General features: G+C 25.2%; 4 protein-coding genes and 1 long non-coding RNA gene across 11 annotated transcripts; 1 reads left to right on the top strand and 4 right to left on the bottom strand.

Annotated features, from left to right (window-relative positions):
* Positions 1-1,339: 1,339 nt before the first annotated feature.
* Positions 1,340-6,268, top strand: LOC122856249 (WD repeat-containing protein 75-like; the record flags this gene model as incomplete). The annotated part of the gene is made up of 6 exons (XM_044157942.1): positions 1,340-1,464; positions 1,557-3,310; positions 3,412-3,770; positions 5,700-5,815; positions 5,911-6,070; positions 6,199-6,268. Coding segments are annotated over 5 exons (2,511 nt in total), but the record flags the coding sequence as incomplete, so codon positions are not given.
* On the bottom strand, positions 4,392-5,141 carry LOC122857058. The gene is made up of 2 exons (XR_006374173.1): positions 4,663-5,141; positions 4,392-4,511 (listed from the first exon to the last, which is right to left on the bottom strand). It is a non-coding gene; the product is annotated as an uncharacterized LOC122857058 (long non-coding RNA).
* On the bottom strand, positions 6,083-9,480 carry LOC122856248. The gene is made up of 8 exons (XM_044157941.1): positions 9,376-9,480; positions 9,061-9,288; positions 8,808-8,975; positions 8,444-8,733; positions 8,233-8,379; positions 7,853-8,165; positions 7,237-7,789; positions 6,083-6,113 (listed from the first exon to the last, which is right to left on the bottom strand). Exons 1-8 carry the CDS (start codon positions 9,443-9,445, stop codon positions 6,083-6,085), a joined length of 1,800 nt encoding a protein of 599 aa, XP_044013876.1. The 5' UTR covers positions 9,446-9,480.
* A 1,177-nt stretch (positions 9,481-10,657) lies between these two features.
* LOC122857037 (adenylate cyclase type 2-like) lies at positions 10,658-17,908 on the bottom strand. Of its 7 annotated transcripts, XM_044159010.1 has the most exons (15): positions 16,698-17,908; positions 15,547-15,681; positions 15,087-15,307; positions 14,685-14,841; positions 14,338-14,609; positions 14,009-14,256; positions 13,593-13,942; positions 13,233-13,443; positions 13,112-13,154; positions 12,965-13,030; positions 12,589-12,784; positions 12,406-12,504; positions 11,560-12,308; positions 11,362-11,497; positions 10,658-11,275 (listed from the first exon to the last, which is right to left on the bottom strand). In XM_044159010.1, the coding sequence occupies exons 1-15, from the start codon at positions 16,806-16,808 to the stop codon at positions 11,105-11,107; spliced, it is 3,165 nt and encodes a 1,054-aa protein (XP_044014945.1). In that variant the 5' UTR covers positions 16,809-17,908; the 3' UTR covers positions 10,658-11,104. The 7 variants fall into 7 exon arrangements, with proteins under 7 accessions (XP_044014945.1, XP_044014942.1, XP_044014940.1 ...); XM_044159007.1 differs by having other exon boundaries at positions 13,112-13,443; XM_044159005.1 differs by having other exon boundaries at positions 12,589-13,030; positions 13,112-13,443.
* A 315-nt stretch (positions 17,909-18,223) lies between these two features.
* Positions 18,224-22,836, bottom strand: LOC122857036 (importin-4-like). The gene is made up of 4 exons (XM_044159004.1): positions 22,625-22,836; positions 22,383-22,469; positions 19,031-22,085; positions 18,224-18,946 (listed from the first exon to the last, which is right to left on the bottom strand). The coding sequence occupies exons 1-4, from the start codon at positions 22,676-22,678 to the stop codon at positions 18,831-18,833; spliced, it is 3,312 nt and encodes a 1,103-aa protein (XP_044014939.1). The 5' UTR covers positions 22,679-22,836; the 3' UTR covers positions 18,224-18,830.
* Between the last annotated feature and the right edge of the window lie 389 nt (positions 22,837-23,225).

Below are 23,225 nucleotides of genomic sequence, written 5' to 3'. Positions count from 1 at the left end.
ATAACGTTGCACCCAGTTGTCGATTATGTTTATCACTTAATAAAATTAAATTAAAAACAAATATTTAAAAAAAATTTACGCACTATTGTAGAATTCCTTTTTGCAATTAAAAAAAAATATTTATATTTGACATTTTTTAATTTTTTTTTTTTTGTTGTTTATTGTAACTTGATGTAAATGTTTTTGATATTTGTTTATTATTAATGTGTTATCAGTTATTTAAGACACATGTCAAATGAGATATATATTTGATGTTAATGTTACAGCCATACTTGACAGTTTTTTTATTTTTATTTTTTTTTGACGTTAGTTATTTGGCCTCCCAAGTGACACACTACAGGGGCGAGGAAATCAGAGGAAACTGACTTGTGTCTCTCTGCTTGTCTCAGTGGGGGTTTGTGTATACATATATGTATATATGATTTTTTTATATATCTGCAAGTGTATCAAAACCCCTCCCAACCCTCTTTCGATTACTTGATACTTGATCGAGGGAGTCCTTGCTTTTCACTCTTATGAATATAAAAAAAAAAAAAAAAAAACACAGAAACAAGCAAGAACAAGTCTAAACTTGAACAGCAGCTTGGAGCAGCTATCTTTTTATTTTTCACAATTTATGTTTGAAGAGTGATTTATATATGTACATTATGATGCATTAATGATCCTTTTAGTAATTTTAAAAAATTGACTAAAAAATAATATGGCTTCTGAAAAAAAAAAAATAATACACAATGACAAGTCGCGATTACTCAAAAATAATATTATGAAAATATATTGAGAGAAAAAAATTAATCACCAACAATGTAATTATAAATAAATTTATATGTAAATTATTTTTTTTTTATTATTCACAATTTTTTACTGATCATTTCTATGATACAAAAACAATAAACCATTGAAAGAATTATATTTATTTATTTTTTTTTCTTTGCTATTCAACATACTCCTTTTTTTTTTATCTCAAACGCCATTTTGATATAAATACACCGGTAATTAACTGTTATTTACAAAATTGTTAATTTTACTGCAATTTTAGATTACCCTTTTTTTTTAATACGCATTGCGCAGTGTCATGAGTAGATTAAACAAAACTTGTACTTGTACTTTGCGCTATCTAGAGGAAAACTCGCGAGGTTCAGGAAAAATCGAAATGTACATCTGTGTTGATCTGTGTACATCTTTTCCTTAAAATGTGTGTACATAGTGCTAATAGGTTATAAACATTTTTCGCACGTGGATCAACTGAAATAAATAAATAAATAAATAAATAAATAAATAAATAAAAAAGTTATGCATTCATAAACAAATTGTATGTAAATAAGTGATTGTTAATATTTAAAATTTAAAACCTCCAACTCCTAGCCAAGGTCAACGATACAAGAGATTTGGTGATGAATTGGTTGTGAAGAGAAAAGGTGGTGGAAGTATCATCGATCGTCGTCCACTATTTTCTAGTGATGGAGAGTATGTTTTAATTAATTAATAATCTATTTAAAATAATTGTAATATTAAAATTAATATAGATAAATTATTAATGTTGTTGTTATTGTTTATAGAATTTTATACGTTGTTTGGAAAAATGTAATACGAGCAAATAGTACAAAAACAGGTGATTTTGTACGTGAATTTGAACCTGTTGATAATAAAATAATAGCAATTACATTTAATTCAGATAATTTTAATACAATTATTGGTTGTACCGAGAATGGAGAACTTGTTAATTGGGATTCTCGTAATGGATTAATTGTTAAAAAATTAAAATTTAAAACTCATGCTGATGCTAAAATAAAAACATTTCATGTTGTTAATTATCAACGTGCAAATGGTCATCAAGTATGTCAAGCTTTGCTAACATATATTGTTGAAGCTCATAATGACATTCAGCTAGTGCTTTGTGATCTTGATACAGGTGATGCTACAAAGTCAACTTGTATCAAACACATTGCTGATTATTATGTAGATATTATTGGTAACAATGGTAATAATTTGGTGGCAATTGGTCAAGATGTTGATTTACATATTCTTCGTTTGAATCAAAATTTAACTGGTATATGGCATAAAATTGGTTTAACTGGACGTAAAATAACATGTGTTGCTGGACATCCTGAAGAGACATGTGTTGCAACTGGTGATTCAAGTGGACGTGCTGTTGTATGGTTTGATTTATTTAAAAAACATCCAGCACAAGGAGTATATCATTGGCATACATTGCCTGTAACTGAAATTGCATTTTCAAAATCTGGTGAACATTTATATACTGGTGGTAGTGAATGTGTACTTGTTAAATGGTCAATTGGTAAACCAAATAATAAAACATTTTTACCACGTTTACCAGCACCAATAAAACATTTAACAATTGCACCAGAAAATCGTTATGTTGCAATATCAACATTAGATAATGGTATTATTGTTATTAATCCAGAAAAAAAATTAACATCTGTTATACAAAATTTTACATGGGGTGTAACAACATCTAAAAAAAATTTATTTCCTGCTGGTTTAGTACTTGATCCAAGAACTGGTAGTTTAGTATTAAATAGTAGAACTGGACATGTACAATTTTTTGATACAAATACTAAAAGTCTTTTACATAATATTGATATAACAACACAAAATTTAATAACACAAGGAAGAAATATGATTATTGTTAATACAGAAGTAACTAAAATTGCATTAAGTAGTGATGGTACATGGATGGCAACTGTTGAAGAAAGAAATGATGGTATATCAAGTCCAGAAGTTAGACTTAAATTTTGGAAATATATTATGGAAAAACAAATATATTCATTAAATACATGTATTGAATTACCACATGAAAATGGAATAACATCATTAAAATTTAGATCAAATACATCACTTGATAGTGATAATTTTATGGTTGTAACAACTGGTAAAGATGATCAATTTAAATTATGGGATTTAGTTGAGCCAGAATCAATGTATAAAACAACAAAATATTGGCAATGTTGTGGAATTGGTGATTATCGTAATTTACCATCAATGGATGCTGATTTTTCAATTGATGGTTCACTTCTTGGTGTTGGTTTTGGTTCATCATTAACAATATGGAATCCTGTTACAAATATACTCAAATGTAGTTTGACTCACAGTCGTTATTCACAAACATTAAAACGTATTGAATTTGGTAAACATGAAGCTTGTCATTTAGTTGTTGTTGGATCATCTGAACATATTGTTGTTTGGAATTTATTAACTTTAACAATTTCTTGGAGTGTACCATTAAAATTAGCTAATTTAACTTCTGATATTAGCTCAGTATACATGGTTGCATTTACAGAAGATAATAATTGTAAGTAAAAATAATATAACATTATTCTATCATCAACACAAGTACTTCATAATAATGATATTAATAATTGTTATTGTTTTTTTTTTTTAAATAATTTTTAGTATATGTATTTACACCTCAATCATCAGAGCCTATTTATACAAGAAAAAATCTTTTAAAAGATGAAAGTACAGTGATGGGTGCTTGCTTTGTGCCAAATACATCAGAAAAAAATACATACAATCCACATGTTTGGCAATTAAAATCACAATTATTTTTCTTGGATTCAAATCAAGAACTTTTAACACTTGAAGCAGAATCTGAAGCTGCTGTGTCATTGGAAAATCTTACTGTCAATGGAAATATACCATTAACTGCATTCAGTAGCCTAATTGCTGATGAGTCAAATACAAATGTAGAAAAAAATGATTATTTTTCACATGATCAATTTGAAAAATCTGGAAAAAAAATGGTTGATGAGGTAATATTATTAAACAAAATTTATTTATTTTATTTATTAATTAATTAATCGTGGCTAAAAAAAAAAGCATCATAAAAGGGTAGCGAAAAAAATTGAACAAATTTTTTTTTAAATCATTTATTTATTTAAGTATTATATTATTGTTATTTTTTTTTTTTTTAACTGTATTAATCACATCGCGCTAGTATTATTTTTAATGCCATTAAATCAACAATACAATTAACAAACACCAATTTTCATATGATGATAGAAATTTAACACAACTTGATAAACGATATTATGAATTATTTAATGATATTTTTTTGACACATAATATTTCAATAAATACATGAGTATATAATATATATATATTTAAATGAGTGTCAATTGTCATTGACTGACATACGCGATGAGATATACATGGAAGCTCATGACTTCCTTTAACATAAGCAAAATGATTTATTTCAGTCAGCTTTATATTACTAATATTAATATTATTATTTAAACTTTTCGGATGGAAATTGATATTTAGTTTATCATTTGGATTAGCCTGATTAGTCGAGGGATCAATTTAATGATAATCAAACTCTGGGTAGTTAAGTAGACACTTGGCGGATTGCTGGTGTGATAACTAGTATCCACCCGCTTTCTGATAGGTCAGTGTTTGCGTGATAGACGATAATTTCTGCATCGACGAACTAGATCGAATTTCCTATAACGAAGGCAATGCCATTGTGGAATCGACCTCATATTTTCAGCAGCCTGAAATAAAATTAAATAATTAAAAATAGACAAATATATTTTAGTATTTTATTAAATTAACAGACTAGTTAACAAATTTAAAAAACAAAATTATATATATACTTGAAGCTTCTATTAATTATTTTTTGTTTTAAAAATAAATATTACTTACTGCTTCTGGATCACTGGCGGGAAAACCATGTGCCATTTTATTAATGAATATAATTGATAAAAATAATACAAGACAAAATATACTGAGCTTCATTCGAATTAAAAATTATTTAAACAAATTTTAGATAAGTTATTAATTATATTACAAAATTAAATAATGAAGAAAAGAAAAGAAAAAAAAAAAAAAGGATATTTTTTAAATATTATTTTGTTGTTTGCTTGAACAATATTCAACTGCTACTGAACTTTTAGATGACTCGGGATGATTTAATATAAAGCATATTCTCCCCTCTTTTGATGCGTGATTTTTTCTCCTACAAAATTATAGTCATACATGCACCACGACATGTGGAAACTTCATAAAACACGTGGGTGGTAATTTATATTTTCATCATTATTATTTGATTGTTTTTTCTTTAACGATTTTATTTTTATACTTATCAAAGATTTTTTAAAATTCATATTCACGTACTCTTTTATATCAAGCATAAAAAAATGAACACATGAAACAAAAAAAAAAAAAAAAAAATTCCATGGGTCTTTTAAATAAATCAAGTTAACACTTGTTCCACTTGCTAAATAAAATTATCACCAAGTTTTTACCCAATTGAAATTATATTTTAATGTTTTTATTCTGTATGGTGACTTAAACTCTGAAAGGGTCACTGTACTCACGCAATTGCACTGACATAATCTCATGTATGATTAATCCCTGTCATATGACGTTTATTTTATTTTATTTTTCAAGATAAGTCTTAATAATTTTATGAATTTTTAATACTCGGTATATAAAGTTTTGAATTGTCAACTTGAATATATAAATAAAAATAATAATGAAAGTTTAAAACAATAGCTTGAAAATTCTATTATCTATGTTTATTCTGACATGAATAAAATGTATTTATAGTGACTAAACAATATTATTTTGTTTGACTTGAATGAATCAAGATAACAAGTAAAATTGGAAACAAAAAAATTTATTTTAAATTGTATTAAAACTATTTATATTAATTTATATTTTTATACTTTTTTTTATAGTTATTGACAGTGTCATCACATACCTTACCACCAATAAGAATGATATGTTCGCGATTTATCATGTCGTTGAGGGCAACAAACAGTCGAGAGGCTGAATTACGTCGACAAATTTCATCGTAAGTATTTAAAAAACAAATTATATCATCAAATATAATTTTTTTCGTTGAAAAAATATATTACTAACTTGTTCTATTTCTTTGTTTTTTTACAGTAATAATGATGATTCAAATAATGACTCAGTTGCAGTTGTAAAAAAAGAATTTAAAAATGAAAATAAAAAACCACAATTTCAAGAAGAATTTGAAAAAAATCCAGAATTCGTCAGTTTTAACTGGAAATTTTTAGCTGAAATATACTCAGATAAATAATGTGTAATTTTTTTTTTAATTGACCAATAAATGATTCATTGTTTTTCTGAAAATATAATAATAAAAAAAATTTAAAAATTTATTTGAAACATTTATAAGTACGCATTTTAAATTTATTAATTTATTTACAGCAAAAGAAATGACGACGGGGGATGGAAGGCAGGAAACCGGAAACCGGAATTTATAGGGAGATCACGGACAATAAATTTTCAACAAATACTTATAAGTATTTTTATCATTGTATTATTATTTTTTTCAAATAAAATAAATTGAAATTTTAAATAAATAAATTATTGATTTTTTTTTTTTTAGTAATAAAGTCCTGGTTACTTAGTTTATTTAAATATTAAAAGGACAGTTGATTGAGTATTAATTTAAACAATTAATTTTATATTTTTAATATTTATGAAATTGATGGAAAATAATTTTAAAGACTGGTAGGATGTTTAAGCTTGTTATTTCTTTGGTCAAATTATTCCATAACTTTGAGCTGGTAACAACAGGAAAATTTATATATTTAATTAAATAATTCTTTTTTCTTTGAAATAATATTTGTTGATGTTGAAATGTTCCAGTTAATTCTTGAGCTAACATTATTAAATATATTATCGAAATAATCATCTGGTAAATATAATTTTTGAATTGACGTATTATCAAATGAATTATCTTGAATTTCAATTAATTCATTATTTGATATATCTAATATTTTTGTATCAATACCATTGAATGATTTATTTTCAATTATTTTTAATTTATTATGACTCAAATTAACCCATCTAAGTTTATGCATTTTGGAAAATGTATTTTCTTTTATATGAAAAATTTGATTATTTTCCAAATCTAATAAAGTCAATGTTTCATAAATACCAACAAAAATATCACCACTAATATTTGTTAAATTATTATTATGTAATGAAAGTTTTGTTATTTTTGTATGTAAAAAAACATTATTTTCAATTCTATTAATATCTAGATGATTTTTAAGGCTTTCAAATATATTATTTTCAATTGTTGTTAATTTATTATATCTCAATGATAAAATTTTCATATTATCAAGACCATAAAATGTATTTTCTTCAAGTTTATGTAAATTATTTTCATTGAGTATCAAACTATGAAGATTTATTAATTTTTTAAATGATTTTTTTTCAATTGATGAAATATTGCACAGTGGTAATTTTAAATCAACAAGACCATTTGTAATATTATCAAATGTATCATGTTTTATATACTCCAAACTGCTATTATAAATCTCAAGATAATCTAGTAAATCAAGTTTTGCAAATGCATTCTTAAGACTATCACTGTTATCATTTATTGTCAGATATAATTTTTTTATTGTTTTATTAACTGCTTGAAATAAATTTGGTTTTAGTGATATTTTACCAGTGTGAATATCAAACACTTCAAGATTTGGAAAACGTTTAAAATAATCTGGTTTAATATTTAACAACGAGCCTATTTTTCCTTTAATTCTTAATTTTTTCCAAGGTTTTATCTCAACATTATTATTTCTAAAAACTGATGAATTTTCTTTTGTTGTTATTACTAATGGTGAATTATTTTTTCGTTGGATTTCGACAGTACTTGGATTGTTTTTATCTTCAACATGATGATTAGTTAAATCATGATAATTACCACCATTATTATCATCATCATTGTCGTCATAATTATCATCATCATCATCAGCATTATGATATTTCATTCTGACATTACCAAGTTCTAAAATTAAATGTATTTTTGTTTTATTTAAAAAAAGTTATAATTTATTTTTAACCAACTAACTTATTGGTGAATTCATGTTGTTTTCTACTTTGATATAAATTTTTGGATATGTTAAATTGTGATTGTCATCTTGAATAAATGTAACTTCATCATTATCTGAAAATTTCACTATTTTATCAGATTTTTCTTTATCATTTTGATTGATCATCTCTCGTTCGTTGGGAGGTATCAATCGTAAATGTGGTAATAAATCATTGTAAAGACTTTTAACAGTACTTGTTGTAATTATTTTATCAGTATGATTTTCTAAAACTAGATCAAGTTGAGGAATATTTACAGGAACTGATTGACTTTCAGATATTAGCTTTTGAGTCTAAAATATGTTTAAAATGAATTTTAATAGAATTTTGACTGAAAAATAAAAGCTATTTGTCATTTACCTGATTAATTATATTTAAATACGAGTTTCTTTCTTCATTTAATTTTTCAAGAAATAATATAAGAGTTTGTTTATCATCTAAATCAAAATCTTGATGATTATTTTCTGGTAAATTACTTCCACGTCTTGATGACTCAGTATTCCAGTCCTATGATTATACAAAAAATTTATAAAAATCACCTATGATTTATTTTAAATATATATTTTTAAACCTTTGTAATAGGTTCATTATCAGTGGCAACATCACTAACACATGATCGTATAATTTTACAATTATCATTTTGACATGGTCCAACAACTTGTGTAACACACTGTTGATTTTTTGGACATATCCATCCACGACATTTTTCATTTGCAATAAGTTCATTTTCATTTTTAATAATACAATCTGGTTTGTGTTTGCAAAATGGTGCTTGACAATTTTCATCTGGTTTTCGCATAAAACACTCGTGTTCAGATAGACAATCAAGAGAATTACAATGATCCAACCATGCATGAACATCTTTAAATTAATTTAACAATTATTAATATACAAAATTGTAGAGAAATATGTTATTTTTTTAAATCTATAATGACCTCGTTTTGGGGAACAACTTTTTAAAAGTCTACATGGAGGTCTTGGACAAAGTGATTCACGAAGGATACATGTGTTACCTGAACTTGAACATTTATAACCAGCACATGATGCTGGCCCTTCATAAAATTCGTAATCAGTAATACATCTTGCATATTGTTCTTGACATGCTAAATTAATTTTTTTAAATATTCTATTATGGTAATTTTTTTTAAATGAATATTTAACTTAATAATAAAATTATAAATAAGTTACGTTTGCCCCATGTACATTGACGAATTTTTAAAGAACAAATATGACCTTTACTACATGTTACTGAATCACAAGATGCTGGACCTTTTAAAGATTCTTGTTGAGATTTAGCACAATATAACATGTATGGACATGGTTCATTTTTACACCAAAATTTTTTAATCACACAAAATTCATCTTTTTTACATTTCTTAAATGAACAGCCATTTACATTATTGTAATTTCCATTTTCTAAATTAAAATATAATATTTATTATGTAAATATTATTTTATTTATATAGTTTTTTATTTTATTTTAAATATAAATTTTGAACGTACTCCGATAAGAACTCCATGAATTGACATTGTCGAGTAAAATGATAATAAAAAAATACCTAAGATGCTTCATTAAAACTTTGTAATTTAAAAAATTGACATTTATATATATCTGAATATATCAGCAAATTAATTTCAATTATTTATTTTTCTGATTATTAAATTATGCTTGTTATTCATGTTTTAATAAAGATAATAATGACAAAAATTAAAGATTATTTTATGTGCCATGAAAAAATGTTGTTAAATTTTGAACATAAAATGTTTAAGAAATAAAAATACATAAACTATTTAAAATAATAGTTAATAAATAAGACAAATTTTCAGTATTTTTTCTTTATTTTTAACTATAAATTTTTCTCACAGGTGGAATTACCCAAACGAATATTCTAAAATTTAAACGTAAGATTACAGATCGTTGCACCCTGAAAAATCAACCACATATGTTTTAATAATTGTCAAATGATTTTGCATATGGTAAAAGATTTGCAGGGGGTTGCTTTTCACAGAATAAGCAGTTAAAACAGATTATGTCTCAACTTTCTATCTACAGGATGGTGTAAGAAAAACGAATGCTTTGACTATAGTATCCAGGATGATTTCGAATATTGTTGGTGAACCATTGTTTGAAATACCGACAAAAAAAATTTTAGCAAGTGCAACAGGTGCCAATGTTTGAAAAATTTTCCTCAGATCATTCTAAACCTTTTGGTAGTCAATACTATACACTAAAAATTCTACAAGTTATTAAAAAATACATTTAAACAAAAATGAAATTGTTAATAAGTAAGTATAGTGTCTCGAAAAATTATAAAAGTGTTATTAATTACTGTAGACTGATACTAAATTTTTTTTATCCTGATTATTGTGTTTTAGATGAACAATTAAAAAATAGATACGACGATTCGGACAAGGAAAACATACCACCACTTGAGCCGATTGTTACCATCTGGATTGACGATAATCGTGAGGGGAGATAAATTTTATTTTTAAATGAATTGATAATACTTATATGTGTAAATAAAATAAATAAATTTTAATAATAATCATGGTGTTATTTTTTTTGTGGATATATTATTTAAAGTTTGTGGAATAATATAAAAATATTGATTTTTCTTATCTATTCATATCTACGTATATTATAATAATAAAAGTGAATTTATTATTCGTAAACATAATATTCAAACGTGAAGCTTTTAATTTTATCTTTGGGAAATGATTATTTAAATTATACTAATGGTTGATAACTATCAATTAAAAAAATTACATGAATAAAAAGATATACGTTTTCATCAACTAGTAGTTTATTTTTATAAATTTATAATATGAAGTTTGTTATGACTGCAACGTAAAAATACTAATGCAACGTTTCATATAAACCAAATATTCATAAGTATATTTACAGAGTTATTTACAAATTATTTATTCGATATATATATATTGAATTCGATTTAATTTTAATTATCCAAGTTTAATATTTTTATAAAAAAATAACCGTTATATATAAATACTATTATTTACTATTGTTATCATTTTGATTGTTTAATAATAATTTTTTTAAATATAATTTATATGTTATTAGTTTATTATTGAAATGATCACAGCTGGTGGAAATATTTTTCTGTCTTTTTCTGGCAATTTGCATGGTCGGAGAAAAGACAGAGAAATATTTCTACCAGGGAAATTGTGCATTTTTATTTTTGGTCAATTATTTCGATATATTTTTATAATTTCAAAGATTTGTTTGCTCAAGTGAGGATGAGTCAGCTTTAAGTAGTCGTCTTTTTTCATCAACTCCAACAAAATATGTTGTAACAAGACCTTTTGGTTTGACCCATGTTTCACCACGAAGACAACATTTTATTCCATCTTGTTCTAAAACTTTAGCTGTTTCAGTTGTTACCTGTTAATTATTAATTTGAAAATTATTATTATTACTAATAATAAATTCTATTACAAATTATATCTTATAGCTAATTTATTATTTACCTGAATTTTACCAGAAACACCTGTTGTATCCATTCGAGATGCCATGTTAACAGCATCACCCCAAATATCATACAATGGTTTTTGTGAACCAACAACACCAGCAGTAACTTCACCATGAGAAATTCCAATTCTTAATCTAAATAAATATTTAAAATAATTAATAATTATTTATAAAAATTATAATAATTTTAAACCTACTTGTATGGTTTAACACAATTTGGAAAAATATCTGCATTAAGCCTGTCAAGTACTTCCATCATCCTTGCAGCAAATTCAGCCATAATTTTAACAACATGTTCTTGACTACCATCATCACTTTCTAATGAATCTCTTCTTCTTGCTTCTAATCCACAAGCAGCCATATATGTTGTTCCAGCAATTTTAATTTTTTCAATTCTCCATGCAAAACTTGGATCAAATAATAATTTATCAAATTCACATATTATTTCATTAAGATCAATAAGAATATTACTCTCGTCAATTGATAAATCAGTCAATGATGCAAACATAACAGCAACATTTTCATGTGCTTCATGATACAATTCATGTTCCTCAGTACGATTCATATTTAAATAAAAATCAGCAACATGTTCTGGTAATATATTTCTAAGTAATAATTTATTTGCATTTCTTGTATGAAATGCTTCATCTTGTTCTTGTGTTAACTGTCGTTTCCATTGATAATCTAAACGACTTAAATATTCAGCTTGACGATCAATAAGATGTAGTGAAAATGTTAAAAATGTTACATTTAATATATGTGCTATTTTTGGCTCAAGTTGAGGATGCCATGTATCACCAGAATCAAATATTGCTGAACGATAATTTGTTATATTCCAAGTATAAAAACTTACAATAATAATTCCAATTATTAATTTTAAAATAAAATGAACACGTAAAAATAAAAAACTTGTTAATATTGCCAATGAACAAGTTTCAGTCATTTGCTAAAATCAAATTTTTAATAAAATATATTAATTCAAAATTTTTAATTATAAAAATATTAAAACATTTATCTAACATGTACCTACAAAATAATCTTACCCAAGGTGAAGATATGCAATCAACATCACCAGCTCTACTCTCAGCAATACTTGATGTTGCATTATTATTAGCAAGTCTATCAATATTTTCACATTCAAACTAAAACAAAAATAAAATAGATAATTAATTTAAATATAGCCAAATTTTTTCTTTAAGAAAAATAATAATTTAAAAATTATTTACAAGCATATCAAACATTGCACAAATAGCAAGCATTATTGTAATAATTAAATACAATGTTGTTCTTAATAATGCACTCCAAACAACTTTAATACTTGTTTGATACATAAATTGTAATAATTTATTTTTTGGTTGTGGAATATGTCCTTCATGTTCATCATGAGGATCTTTACATCTATTCCAAACAAAATGCATCCATGTTAATGGCAATAAACATATTAAAAATATCATTGATATTAAAAATCCAATTGTTGTACTAGTATGCCAATCAGATAGAATAAACATTGGTACTGAAAACATTAATCCCATTGATAATAATACAAGTGCTGCACAACCAATGAAAAATTTAAATAATGGATCTGGTTCACGTAAAAATGGTATTTCCCAATTTTGTCTTGTAAATGTTAATAACAATGGATTTATTGTTTCCCATTTGGACCACTGTCTAACAAAAAAAAAATTATAAATTAATAAATTTACAGTTAAATTTACATGTAATTTAGATGGAAAATTATTATTAACTTACTCCCATTTACTTAGAGGCATTTGTTTAATAGCTTTTTCCATTTCAGCATCAGCAGCTTTAAGCATTAAATGATAATCTTTTAAACAAGAATCCATAAAATGTGTTCTACGACGAAATGTACCAGCATAAACATCAGCATGATTAGTTAATGTTGATGTTAATCTTCTTGTATTACGATGAGTTGGTCCAACACTTGTACTTGGTCGTACACTGTACCAACGTACATAATGTTTTGTTGATGATGATGATGAAGATGATGGCGGTGGTGGTGGTGGTGGTGTTGTTGATGATGATGATGATGATGCTGGTACTGACATTGTGCTCTCGCTGTTCTGCAACAAGGTTTGTCTATCAACTGACTAATTATTCTGACTTAATTATTATTTATTTTTAGGTTCAGTTGTTTATTTAATATATAATTTAATTAAATACAACTGAACCTTAATAATATTAATATTATAATTTAAATATATTTGCCCACCTGCAAAATTGGTGAACTTGGAAGACAAGGTGTTATGAGATAACTTTTAATGCTGTATTTATTTAATGTCTCATCATTTAGTGTATCAACTGGTACACAATCATAACATGTTGCATCTAAAAGATCTAATGTTTGTTGTGTTATATGAACTTTTCCTGGTTGACCAGTTTGTTCCATTTTATTTGCAATAACAACGTCTCTTGACCAAACATCATATTGCCATTTATTTGCACCAAGAATTCCTGATATTATTTTACCTGAATGAACACCAATTCTCATATTAATATCAACACCACTTTCACGACGTACTCTTGCACGTACTTCTTTTATTATTTTAATCATATCTAAACCTGAAGAAAAAAAAATACATTAATCATTTTTTTAACATTTAAAAATTAAGAGTTTAATAAACTCACCAAGATCAACACAACTTTTTGCATGTTGTGGATTTGGTGTTGGTACACCACTAACACAATAATAACAATCACCAAGAAATTTAATTCTCAATACATTGTGACGCTCTGATGCTTCATCAAAACTACCAAATAAATCATTTAATGTTTCAACAAGTTTTTTAACTGGTAGAGTTACTGTTAAACCAGAAAAATTAACAATATCTGCATAAAGAATACTGACATTATCATGTGTTTCAACATACAAATCACTGTAACAATTAAAAAAAAAAAAAACAAATCAATTAAATTACAATAATAGACAATAAGATAATGAATAAAATTTTATTAACTTTCTACGACGTCCTTTGGGTGGTGGTTTTTTATGTTCTTCAATAAATTTAAATATATCACGAAAATCTTTTTTAATTTTAGCAGCAAAATGTTGAGGTAATATACTTCTTGTTAATTGTTCTTCTTGATCTTTTTCATAATTTAAACGTAGCGTTGATTCAACACATTTTCTTCTATCTAAAAATGATCTTCTAATAACAACTTCATTCATAAATCTAAAGTACAAACCAAGACAATTAACACTGGCAAAATAAATTGTATCAGCAACTATCTAAATTACAAACAAAAAAAATAAGCAATTATTATTTTTTATTGTTTATTTAATTATTATGTAATTTATTATTACCCTAGCTGTGTAATCTGGTAAATTTCTGTATGTTATTAATACAAAACTAGAAAGATAACACAGTGTTGCTGTGACTCCAAGAATAAATGCATGAAGATTTTCAGTTAGAGGTAAAAAAACATAGCATGCCAATAGAACATGTGTAGCATATGCAGGTCTGAAAAAATATAAAAACAATTATTATTATCAATAAATAAAACAAGTGTATGAATTTATCATTAATCCAGATTTTTCTAGCTCAAAAAACAATTTGCAATAATCTAAAGATAGATAGTTTACAAACTTGTTTACCAAGAAGGTCAAAAGCGATAATTAATTTGCTAATTTAACTTTTATATCACACTTGACTTGTGTCAATCCCTCCTCAATCCTTATCATGTTAAGATATTTTTTTGTACTTGCCTTATCGCAGGAGCGTCCTCGGAACAGGTAAATGTATACCAGAAAGGAACAGAGAGGTCACCAATTACAAGAATCACAACAATAATACATGATAATATAACTGGACGACAACTCTCACGTGGAACAAGTTTTGTTCTGAAGGACAGTGCTATCACTGGACACAAAAGTGCACCCATTATTCCCCAAATCACCACGTCAATCAGGGTTTCATTTATTTTTATCTTGAAATAAAAAATAACAAATTACATGAATTTATCTAGATTTAACCTTGTCAGTTAATTGCATAGTATCATCTAGACTATATAAACAAATATAATAGTAAATTAACACACTTGTTGTGTTAATAAAAAATAGACAAAGGGTAAAAGAAAAAATTAAATCAATGTAAATAAAAAAATTAAAAAGTATCATTTGCTTTTTAACATGATAATTTTTATATTTAAAATATATATTTACTCACTGTCATAATTAAAACTGTGCAATGTACAATTCCAAGAACAAGTTGTACCAAAACAAAGAGTGATAGATACCCATTTTGTAGTCTTCTTTGATAAATAATATAAAGTTTTTCAAGATTTTTATACTCAAATTGTTTCTGAAAATATAAAAAATTAAAATTAATCAACTAAATGATACATTTTTTATGGATTAAAATAAAATAGATTAGTTTTAAATTTAAAAAAAAAAAATCTATATATATATCAGCACCTGTTTCTCACGCGATAATAGAATTTGTAATTTATTTTGCCGGAAGCGATTTAGCTCATTGATTTCACGCTTCACAACCACCCACACACAAATGTAATATGCATTTATATATATTATTTTTTCTAATTATTTTTTTTTAATATTTATTTTACGGTAATGTATTTCTAACTCTAATATAATCTTGTTATTACTATTGTCCTAATAGACAAGTAAAATATAAATACTCTGTTGTGTTATAAATATAAATTATTATAATACATTTTTTTTATTAACAAATTAATTATATATTAAAATGACAAGATTATTTATATATAATATTTATTTTGTTTTTTTTTTTTTTATTTGTAATTTAAGACATGTTATTGCTATTGGTAACTCACATCATCAAAGAGGGTGGAGGTAAATAATAATTCTCAAGGCGTATTGTTCGCGGCCGAGTTTTCCGTCTGATAATCGTTTATCATTTCAGTATCAGCGCTGTCGATGCGCAAACAAATACATTTTATTTATTTATTTATTTTTTAAATGTATGTAACAAGGTAAAAATATCAACGAGCTAAATATATATATTCTTTTTTTTTGTCAACGCGATTCGACTAAATTGTACAATCAAATTTTAGGTCACAAAAGCTATATGATAATATTTTTGTCTCAATCACCAGCACACATGTTTAAGCAACAGACAAAAAAATCACGTTTTAATATTATTTTTTATATTAACACAGTAAAAACTAGGGAGTCAATACCATGTGTGCCTATTAACAAGGCAAATCAACATCAGGAGTCTGCGCCAGGGTCAAATTATGCGCAGACGCTTGTAGAAAAAAATATTTAAAATTATTATTATACATGTAATTTAGATTTAATTATTTCAAAATTTAAACATTATTTAATTTAGCTTACCCTTAAACTTGACCATGTCCATTCATCAAGACTGTTTGGTGATACAATACGACCATCATCAACAGCATGAAGTGAACTGAGTGAAGTTCTGGTTACTAATTCCATATCCATATTGATAATTGTTTTTATTTAAATAATTTATTAATCACATGAAAAACTACGAGTCCATCGAGTATCATTATTCGAAAATAATATTCTTTCAGTGTCCAGCATTGCTTAAGCATCGTTGATTGACTGACATTAGATAAGTGACATTGATCAGTTACAAGTGGACCATCAACTGGATGATTCTGTTGTCATTGACCATTCACTTTAAACTTGCCAATTGTTGTTTTAAAAAAACACCACAATGAAACTTGAACTTGAAAAATAAATAGTTAATAACAATATCAAGTTATCAATGTATATATTTTTTTTTTTTAAATTTAAATTATAAAAGTATTGATGGTTTAAACACTTGTTACTTTCACTTTTATTCAGTGTCAAGCTTGCTCACACACCTACTGCACTTTGTCCTCAATATTATTATATATTTTTGCTTAAAACCAGGTGATCTTTATTCAACTTGAGTTAGTTTTTTTTTTTTTCGACGCTTAGTGTATTATTCAATTCGGTGTTCATCGAACAATTAAAATTTTTCTCAACCGATCGACGCTTTAATAACATTTTTTTTTTTTTTTTCTATACAAGTATTTTTAATATTAATTTTCTTAATCAATTATCTATGAAATTTTTTTAAAGATTCTTTGGATAACATTGATCACTTACGTGGCAAAATAATATCGACTCACTTGTTTCTTTTTTTTAATACGATAAAACCTAAACTAATCAAGGTCACATTTTCATTTTTTTTTAAATTTAAAACTTGACACTAAAAACTTTTATTTATCTTGTTGATTAAAGGTAAAAAAAAATGTATAAACTATTACTAATTGTTTACAAATAAAATAAAATAAAATGGCTTATTCAGTGTTATTTAAAAAAATGATAAATTTAAACGAACCGAGTCGACTGACCAGACAATGCTACGACTGATCTAAAAGTAATCTATCAAGCTCGATAATAATATGCTATCATCCGGCATCTGATATCATTTCACTACGGAAATTGCCTGTTATGTCCCACGGAATCGCTTATCATTATCTACTGTCAAGTATACAAGCTACAAGTAAAAATAATAATTTACAAGAAAAAAAATTAAAAATTAAATATCTGAGCGTCAAATTGATTGTGTTTTTTTTTTTTTTTTTGTAGAAATAAAAAAAACCACAATTTATTTATTATAAAGATTATTTGATAATTGAATTTAGTTTAAAAATAATTTATTTACTTGGTAGTGTTTTATATATATATATATTGAAGTAGATTAAATTGATTGTGACATGTAGACTCAGATATGAGAATTAATTCGTAATCCTTAAGTTAATATGATAGTTCATCGATTGCCACCTGGTTTAAAAATACATAAAAAGTATATTAAATATTATGATTATTTATTAAATGTAATAAAAGGTTTATAAAAATAATTTTCAATTTATACATAGTATAAAAATGCAAATATTTTAATTTACTTTTAGTTATACATTGTTTTGCATTTAAATTTTTGTTTGTTAGTTTTTTTAGTATTTGAAAAAAAAAAATATATATATACCTATATTTGTTAGAAAAAAAGAATAAAAAATATAAAATTAGTTTAATAATTATGGAATAATATTTTTATTAAGTTTAATCAAGTTTTTTATAATAAAACTTGATTTTTTTTTTTAATGTCCCATTTGTTTTAATTATTAGAAATTAATTATTATTGATGTATTCAACTTTCAATATATAATTTTCTACCCAAAAACTAAAAATAAAAGAAAAAAAAAAATACAACATTGAATTCGATTCATTTAATTTTTTTTTTTTGTTTGTTTATCAACAGCTATTTTTGCATGTAACAAAAATATATTTATTTTGTCTGTATATAAAAAAAAATAATAACTTTTAAAAATATATGATTTTATTTTATTTTTTTTAAATGAAAAATCAGTTGTTAAGTTTTTTTTTTTATAAGAAAAATTAAAACTGCTTAAATTGTAAGGAAGAAAAAAAAAGGACGCCTTGTGTCAGAGCTTTAAAAAAAAAAAACATTTAAGATGAAAAAGTTTGTTGAATTTCTGGAGATAGTTCACTCAAGACAGCAGCCCATTCATTGGAAAAATCTCTTTGACAGGAGTTTATAAACTCAACAACAAGACTTTTTGTTTCTAGAAAAAAAAATAAAAATAAATAATAAATAATAATAAAATTAAATAATTTAATTAATTTAAAAAATATTGTTAATTTATTACCTTCATTTTCAATTTGTTTTTCATGAAGAAGACAGATTGAAATTTTCAAAAATGTTTGTATATGTGGTTTGATAATTTCATTTCCAGATTGATAAAGTGTAAGAATACACTTGAAAACAGCTTTATATTCTTCAAAATCTTGTTTAAGTGGTAATTGTTGTACAAAAACTGGAAAAACTCTTTCAACATCAACCAGTGAATGATTTGTTATAATCAAACGTGCAATAATACCAGTCATATTATCACGTGGTCCAGGTGAATCTTCTCTTGGTAAATTTGAAGCAAGTAATTGAAGTATTTCATTGTAAGTTGGATAAAGACATTCTTTACCATGATAAACAAGTTCACCAATTCCATAATATGCATTATTTCTAACTTCAGGACTATGATCATCAAGACATTTTTTAAATAATTGATATAATTGTGGTACAAATGGTACTATATTATGTTTTAAACTTCCTAAACATTCAGCAATAGTACCAACAGCAAATGAACGTTGTGAATCAGATTTACTATCTTTAATTTTATTTTTTAAAAATGGCAATGTTTTTTGAAAGAATAAAGCAAATTCATCTGGTATTATTGTTTTACCAAAATTAGCCATTAAATCACCAGTACATTCAATTAAATATTCATCTTGTTCAGCTTCATCATCATCACATTCACATTCATCTTGATCTTGGCATTCAACTTTACCATTAAATACATCACTAATACAATTCATAATAGCATCTTTATGACCCTCAGCAATAACAACTGGTTCTTTAATTTCTTTTAATAATTCAGTAAGACCTTCAATTGCTGTTATAACAACAGATAAATCATCATCAAGACGTATTATTTCTGATAATTTTGGTACATAAACACCAAGTGCTTTTAATAATGCAATTTTACCATCTTGTGTATTAATTTTTGATAAATTAATACAAAATTGTGCTAATGCTTCAATTGATGCTTTTCTAATGCTATCTTGTGGATAACTTATTAATTTAAATGTTTCTTCAAATGATTTTTCAATATATGGCATAAATGCTTCTTCAGTCCAATGTGCAATTTCACGTAATGCCAATATTGCTTCTTCTTTTTCTTCAATATATGAATTAATAACTGAATAACCAGCAACATCATCATCTGCATCATCATCATCATTGTCATCTTCATTATCAGTATTTTCAATATCTTCTTCATCTTCATTTTCTTTTTCATCTAAATCTTCATATACTGTAAATTGAGAATTAACAATTGGAGCATCATCTTTATAATATGTTACAACACCATCAGAACTTTGCATACTATTTATTATATAATCAAGTATTTGTGGTAATACTGGTGCCATTTCTTTTTTAGTTAATAATGCTAATGATGCAAGTAATCCATAAATTGATTTACGTACATCTGGATCATATACTTCTGTTAATAATGTAATACTTAAATTCATTGATTTTGTAATAAATGGTGAAAAATTTTTTTCACCAATTGTTCTTGCTAATACACCAAGTGTATCAAGTGATTGTACCAATAAACAATTTGGATTACTTTCCATACGTGGATCATCATCATCAAATTCTCTAACAAATTCATTATTTGTATTAACTAAATAAATATCAAGTATTGACATTATTTTTGGAAAATATGGTAACATATTTTCTTTACTTGCATTTGATGATGCTGATATTGCTGATAATGCAAGTTCACGTAAATGTACTGTTGATGCTTCAGTTTCTAATATAACAAATAATCTATCCATTAATGTTGGTAAATATGGTAATAAACCATCATTTAAATTTTCACAAAAAATTTCTAATGCAAAAAACATTCTATCAGCAGATGGTGTTTTATTATTTCCTTGTTTTAATTGTTCACACATTTGTCCAAGATAATCAAATAATACGGGTAATAATTGTTGTGCATATTGACTTATTTCTGGTTGTAAATGTTCTGAAAATTGTCCAAGTGCAAATAATGCTGCATTACGTACAACTGGACTTTGATTACTAATACCTTGGCATATACAACGTAAAAAATCTTCAAGATATTTTGTACGTATATATTCAGCACAACCTTCAGCAAGTACAGCCAATGATAAATATGATGCTTTTTTAGCATAATTATTATTTGTTTGTAAATTTGGCTCAATATGTTTTAATAAATGTGGTAAAAGTTTATCAGGATTAAGATTTGTTGCCAATGTATGAAGTGCTTCACTTGCAATTGTTACTAATGATGTTGTAATATCATCATCATCTTCAGCAAAATAATTTTCATCATTTTCATCATCTGGTTTACTTGATAATAACTCAAATAAAACATCAACAATTGGTTCAACTAATTTATTTTTAACAATTGCACGTGTTTTTGTTCTTGCAAGACATGATATTACTTCAATTGATTTAACACGTAATTCATCTTCAAGTGTTGTATTTTTAGCAACAATTAAACACATTAAAATTATATTTTTAATATGTGGTGATACAACTGTTATTGCATTTTCAAATAATTCATAAAATAATTCCATTGAATATAATGCTTTATCATTATTATTTTCAATTAATGCTTGAATTGTTAATATTGCCAATGGTACCATTTCATTGTATGCATTAACCATTATTTGATTACCCTCAACAAGTGGTGATAAATTTTCCATTGTTTTAACAATATAATAACCAGTGTCATTGCCATATTGTTGTTGTAAACTTGCATATGTTTGAGCTAATAATGTCATCAATGATTGTGCATGTGCCAAATATATTTCTGGTGCAACTTCAGTCATTTTTGATAGTATATACATACCAAGTTCTTTTTCTAAAATATTATTACTTGCAACAACTTGTTGAATAAATTGAAATAATTCTGGCCATGTATTATTTGATAATTCATGCTTAACAATTGCACCAATTAATTGAGCAATTGTATTTTTAACCATTTTTTCTTGCTCATTTACTAGACCACCAAGAATAATTGATTTTATTTCAGTACGTATATTGACTGGTAATTTTGACCAGTATTTTGCTTTGATAAATTTTTTACGTAGCAATACTCCTGCATATTGTCTGATCTGTAAACAACAATTCAATAAGTTTAATATTTTGTTCTTTTAAACAATCAGGGTATTTAGGTGATTCAGAAAACAAAAAATATAAAAAACAAAGTCATTAATAATGACTCATCACTGATAACCTGAGAGCAATAATAATAATAATAATATAAAATATTTTTATCAGCAAAAAATATATAAAGAACAGCATTAGGATCATAAATAATAACAAGATGAATTTTATCAGGCTTGACTAATAGTATTGACCTCAAAATTTGTCTAGATCTAGATGTAGAAAAGAAAAATTATTCAACTTACCTCAGGATTTACTGATGATACAACAATTTGACATAAAGTTGGTGTACTTTCTGGATTTTTTAAAACTTCACGAAGCTCAGCAGTACCCTAAAATAAAATAATAATAATTATTAATAAATTATTTACAGGCAATTATTATCAACAGCTTTAAAATGATCAAATAAAAAAATGTCTGAACACGTGTATTGTTGCCGGTTGTAATTGTTTAAAATATATAAATATAAAATTATTATTAATTTTACCTGTGCAATAATTGCACTGTCATCAACTAAAAGCTTTGCCAAAATATCTTCCATGATTGTATCAGCAATATTAAGATTCTTTGTGAAATTTTATAACTTGAAAAAAGAAAAAAATGTGCTTTTTAACGACTTGAAAGTTGAAACCAAGGAGCACACCCAAGAACACCCGTGAAATGAATAAAAAAAAAAAAGAGTTTATGATTGGTTTTTTTACGACTTGCGCCGGTTTCTGCGCAAATTTTTTTTATTATTATTTTTTTTTATTGCAAAATTTTTTTATTAAATGTATTTGTGTCGAATAAACAACTATTGAATTAACTTATTAAAATTTATGAAAATATTTATTTTGTTGTTTGTTTATTTATTTAAATTGTTTACAATGTTTAAACATTTTATTTGTTTATATATTTTTTTAAAATCATTTTCATCCAAAATTGTCTCAGGTAAATAATAATAATTTTAAATATTCAGTTTATTGTTGTTTATAACAATTAAAACAACAATAAAATAATAAATAAATAAAAAAATTATAAACATCTAAATTTTTGAAAAATGAGCGCCGCTGTACGGCAAAAATATTAGCTTATTCGGTAAGATTTAT

The sequence above is a fragment of the Aphidius gifuensis genome, linkage group LG5 (genome assembly GCF_014905175.1).
Source record: "Aphidius gifuensis isolate YNYX2018 linkage group LG5, ASM1490517v1, whole genome shotgun sequence".
Classification (NCBI taxonomy): Eukaryota; Metazoa; Arthropoda; class Insecta; order Hymenoptera; family Braconidae; genus Aphidius; species Aphidius gifuensis.
Note: the sequence above shows the minus strand (reverse complement) of the source record. Positions and strands in the feature narration are given on the sequence as shown.

Bases quoted from the DNA above. Each gene is read 5' to 3' on its own strand.
- LOC122856248 (XM_044157941.1), bottom strand. From the start codon at position 9,445: ATGAAGCATCTTAGGTATTTTTTTATTATCATTTTACTCGACAATGTC. The intron at 8,734-8,807 runs GTCATTATAGAT...ATTAATTTAAAG, and splicing joins AAGTTGTTCCCCAAAACGAG to ATGTTCATGCATGGTTGGAT. The intron at 7,790-7,852 runs GTTAGTTGGTTA...ATTTAATTTTAG, and splicing joins CAACATGAATTCACCAATAA to AACTTGGTAATGTCAGAATG.
- LOC122857037 (XM_044159005.1), bottom strand. From the start codon at position 16,808: ATGGATATGGAATTAGTAACCAGAACTTCACTCAGTTCACTTCATGCT. The intron at 13,031-13,111 runs GTAAGTTAATAA...TTTTTTTGTTAG, and splicing joins ATGCCTCTAAGTAAATGGGA to ACAGTGGTCCAAATGGGAAA. The intron at 12,309-12,405 runs GTAAGATTATTT...ATTTGATTTTAG, and splicing joins ATTGCATATCTTCACCTTGG to CAAATGACTGAAACTTGTTC.
- LOC122857036 (XM_044159004.1), bottom strand. From the start codon at position 22,678: ATGGAAGATATTTTGGCAAAGCTTTTAGTTGATGACAGTGCAATTATT. The intron at 22,470-22,624 runs GTAAAATTAATA...ATTTTATTTTAG, and splicing joins ACAGTGCAATTATTGCACAG to GGTACTGCTGAGCTTCGTGA. The intron at 18,947-19,030 runs GTAATAAATTAA...TTTTTTTTCTAG, and splicing joins AAAACAAATTGAAAATGAAG to AAACAAAAAGTCTTGTTGTT.